Raw genomic sequence first — 4,377 nt, 5'->3', positions numbered from 1 at the left:
CCTTCTAGTAATTAATTAAAAGCCTCCATTTCTAACTGGATGAAACTCTAAGCAGTCCTTTGAGAGCAACATCCCAGGGGCACAAAAATCTTGCTGCAATACAGAGAAGCCTGCCACATAACTCAGCATATGGCTGAACAGTAAAAAAAAGATTATGAATGAAATTAGATGCAGGCACTGTATTTCCTAGACTTATACCCAGACTATACATGGTTTCTCCAGTAACATAAAAAAACCACCACTACATTGGAAATAGAATTCTAGGGCTTATAGTAAATATTACACATGCATATGTTTTGTTTTTCAAGTTCCTGCCAGGAACACAATAAAGTTTGTCTCCCAACAAACACCCAATGCTAAATGCAAGATCAGTAAATAAAAGCAGGTTTATTGATCTAGCAGATATACTGTGTTTTGAACAAGCAATCCAATTTAACTCATGGTTACATAATGCACCCACTCTGTATGCTGAAGCACGTGTGTATGTGGGAAAACAGCGGCCTGGGCTGGGTTCTAGAGGCACTGATGTAAGAGTGATTTTTATCTGATGCAAATTTTCCAAGTTCTATGCTAGAAAGTTTTAATCTTTGCGGCAGGTTAGGACAAATGAAAAATCCCTCCCACCTTCACACATGAAAGAAGGAAACTCATCCAATGCTCCATGTTGCACTGAGTTCCAACCCCCCAGTTATTTTTGTTACCTAGACTCCCCAAAACATTTTCATCCTTTCCCCTCACCTCCTGTGTTTTCTTAACTACTGCTCCTCCAGCCACTCCACATATCTCTGTTCTAAGGTACTGCAGTTCAGTCTCTACCTCCCCAAAAGGCTCATCTCAGTCCACAGCATTCCTCATAGTAATTCTCCCTGGACACCCCAGTCTTCTCCATATCCTTTTACCCTTCTTCTGGATAAAACCCGAGAAGTTGCAACAGTAGAGACAACCACCATCAGCAGCCTAATTTATCTTCCTAAGCACACTGAAGTCATTAAATCTTTCTCTCCACACACACTGGAACACTTAGTACAGAAGAAGCCACTACTGCAAGCAAAATGAAACAGAAGAAGTAGCCTGCCCCCTTAGGGCACACGCTTTCTAGATCCAGCCTTTTGCCATCCTAGCCTCTCTAGAAAGACTGGGACCATTGACCTCCTCTCACTCTATTGTCTTACCTTCTAAATTTCACATACCCCTGAAGTTGCTAGCTGCCTTCAACTTCATATTACTGGCATATGGCAATGCAACAGCTTGCAACTTTGTGTTTCATTACAAGCTTTATATGCCTTCCACTTCATCCTGTTCCAGTACATCCCTCCTTGTTTAAGCAGACTGTAAGATACTCCCTGCTCCAAGTCACTTACATGTATGCTTGTTGGAAGGCATAATGCAACAGGAAGTTTATGACCGGGCATGTTTGAGTTAATGTAGATTTATTTTCTCTGTAATACACATGGATTCCTGTTATTAGCAGTACCAGACACATAACACTTAGAAAGCAGCAGGAACATATTCAGACCCTTCCTGACTATAAGCACTCAGGTTATCTCATGACTTGCTATGCTTCCCTCCTGTCTCAACTTTAAAGTTCAGATGGGTAAAAGAAGTGTTCAAGTTATTACAAATTAGTTTACTTGTACATGGGTGTTACATTATAGTCTCCTCTCCTTCCCCACTGTCTTGTACTTCCTGTTCAAACTTCTCACCCATCTCTCTTGTTTCTCCACTGCTCATAATGCCCTCTGGCATCCCACCACTAGCTCCTTTCTCTCCCCACATCTTGAGGTTCCATCAGATCTTCCTCTCATCAGGGCTGAAAGTTCACCTCATTCTTTTTCCTTCTCCAGGTCAACTCCTCCAGACTCCCTGGAGCACTCTCACGTCTCCAGACTAGTTTCAGGTCCTGTCTCTTTCCTGCCATGGTTCCTTGTTCCTTTACTCCAAGACAGCTTTCCTCACCACTAAAGTCAGCTGTCATTGTGCAAAATGGAAAAAACTTCCAAATTCAACTTCTGTCTTTTCAAGCTCTTTGGCCAAAATGACTCTTTTTCCTCAACTTATTTTTCTTTTCCCTTTCTCATCACAAAGCCTCAGGGAGCAAGTGGATGGTTGCTAAGAACGTGGGCAAAAAGGGATTCCCCCTCCTGGGCCTGTGCCCACCCCACCCCACACCTCTTTAGTTCAGGGCCAGATCCAGAGACCCTTGGTGCAAGCTTCACCTGAAATGTGCCCAGCCCCTGCAAAGGGCTGGTCTGTGTGCTGCCTGCGCAGGGCTACAACACAGGAACTCAAGAAGGCTCACCAAGGGCAATGCCCCCAAATTATGTCACTCCATCTGTGAGTGGAGATTTTACAACTGCTTAGAAACTGACCAAAATCCATCCCAATAAAGAGTCAAAAGAAAATTAAAATAAAAAGTCAAAATAAATAAAAATACCACCACTCTGAGATGCTCTCCGAAGCCGTCCTCAAGTTGCGATTGTTTTAAGCATTACCAGAACAACCTTCTACTACTGCTCCCATTCTCTGATAGAGCTGAACAGCTTTTACTTGGCTCAGGAATAAATGAACAAACCAACTGGCTGAAAATGCTCCCAGAAAACAATCCTGAGACATGTAACTCGTGCATACGCAACACGAGCTGACTGAGCTGGCTCTGCACAGTTATACATGACCGAGAACAGGGTACACCAGTGTGGAAAGGAACTGAGAAGAAGTAAAAAACAAGATCAGGTAAAAGCCAACCCAAACCACAATGCATTAACACATGACAATGTCCTGACTTTCATACTACTACGGTTGCTTTCCCAAACTCCTCTTTGGCAAAAAAGGGCTGAAGGCTGTAAGACACAGTCATCACCTCTCTCCAATATCAGATCTCAACTTCCCTGCATCCCCAAACGCTTTCAAGCGTTACGCTGACAACGGTAAGACGAAACCGAATACTCGCCCATCTCTTTTACCCTCCCAAGCTGCACCTTCGGTAACACAGCCCTCACGAAGCTTTTCCCACCCTCCGCTGCTGAGCAACAACCTTTCGGCTCTCTTCCTCACCCGGCCGAGAGAGGGCTCCGCCATCACCTCCTCACTGAGGAAGCCCCATCGGCAGGGAAGACCCCCGGCCCCGCGCGGTCTTTCCCACCGAAGGGGCTTCTTTCCTCAACGCCATTCCCACCACAAGGACTCACGGTCACCCACCTCGCCCCGCAGCTTGCGGCACAGGCTCTCCCAGTAGAGCGCCGGGACCCCCGAGGCGCGAAGCGCGGCCCCATGCAGGGCCACAAAGGCCGACAGCTCCCCCTCGCCCTCTCCCGACATGGCCAAACACCGCCGCTACCCACTCCCGCTGTCCGTCCGCCCGCCCGCCCCGGCGCAGACCGGAACATGCCGAGCAAGAGCCGCCCCTCAGAGGGAGGGGAGAGGTGGTGCGGAGCCCCGCCGCGCTGAGAAGAGGGAGGAGAAACGCTGGTCGGTGCCTGCTCGCTTTAGGGAGGCTGCGATGTTAAGTGTCTGTCAGTGTTAAGAGGGAGGTGTGTTCTTCAGAAGCACATGTAGCAGCTTCCCAGCGTTTTTCTTGGGTTGTTTAGAAGAAACATTCTAAATTTCTAAGAAAATCCATTCCTTCTCGGATTTTGTAGGGAGTAGCCTACAAACCAGTTTAACCTGAGGCTCCCTAAACATTATTGGTAATTTGGTCTCAACTCAGGTATGGCTGTAAGACAAGAGCAAAGCCAGGCATCTGGCAGCTGCTTGGAGCTCACGGCTCTGCTGTTGTGGCTTTTTGCCAAGAGCTGCTGCTGGCAGCGCCTGCATTGCTTCCTCTGTGGATTTTCTGCTCCAGGGACTGTCGAAGCTGCTTTTCCTACCAGCCTATCCTCAAAATAGGGCAGGATCCGACTTAAATGCTGCTCCTGATGGCAGCATGGCATTGTACTAGGAGGGGTGTACTACAGGCAGGTTCTAGAAATAGGAATTTTGGGTCAGTAACTGGTCAGAAAGCCTCAAATTCATGGAGTGCAGTCAGTGGAGGACACACATGAATACAATGTTGAAGAAATACCTCTTTGCTCACTGCCCTGTCTTGTGTTGCTGAACTGGTGTCCAAGTAACTACCCAGAGCAGCAATCCCTTTCTCCACAAAGTCACAGTTACCAAGAGGAGGGTCAAAAGCTGCAAGAGCTTGGCCAGGCACAGAGAAATTAGAGATTAAAAACAATGCCTATGTGCTGTAACTACACATCAGCGTTCTGCAGCTGAGGATCTAGCATGATCCTCAGGCTGGGGATCTGAATGGTAAATGCAGGCAAATCTTCCTCTTTGCCTGAAACTGCATCTGCCTCACCATGTGTTGTGTTCCCGCACTTACCCAGCATAAAGGCT

The 4,377-nt window shown here is 47.0% G+C and overlaps 1 protein-coding gene across 1 annotated transcript in view; it reads right to left on the bottom strand.

The window, feature by feature from the left end:
* Positions 1-3,361, bottom strand: part of TTLL12 (tubulin tyrosine ligase-like family, member 12) — a 27,299-nt gene extending 23,938 nt beyond the window's left edge. The window contains exon 1 of the mRNA XM_010017505.1: positions 3,196-3,361. Within this exon, the coding sequence (XP_010015807.1) occupies positions 3,196-3,315 (120 nt within the window). The 5' untranslated portion in view covers positions 3,316-3,361. The remainder of the gene's footprint in view (positions 1-3,195) is intronic.
* Positions 3,362-4,377: the final 1,016 nt, after the last annotated feature.

Source organism: Nestor notabilis, unplaced genomic scaffold (assembly GCF_000696875.1).
Source record: "Nestor notabilis isolate BGI_N333 unplaced genomic scaffold, ASM69687v1 scaffold32676, whole genome shotgun sequence".
NCBI classification, from domain to species: Eukaryota; Metazoa; Chordata; class Aves; order Psittaciformes; family Psittacidae; genus Nestor; species Nestor notabilis.
Note: the sequence above shows the minus strand (reverse complement) of the source record. Positions and strands in the feature narration are given on the sequence as shown.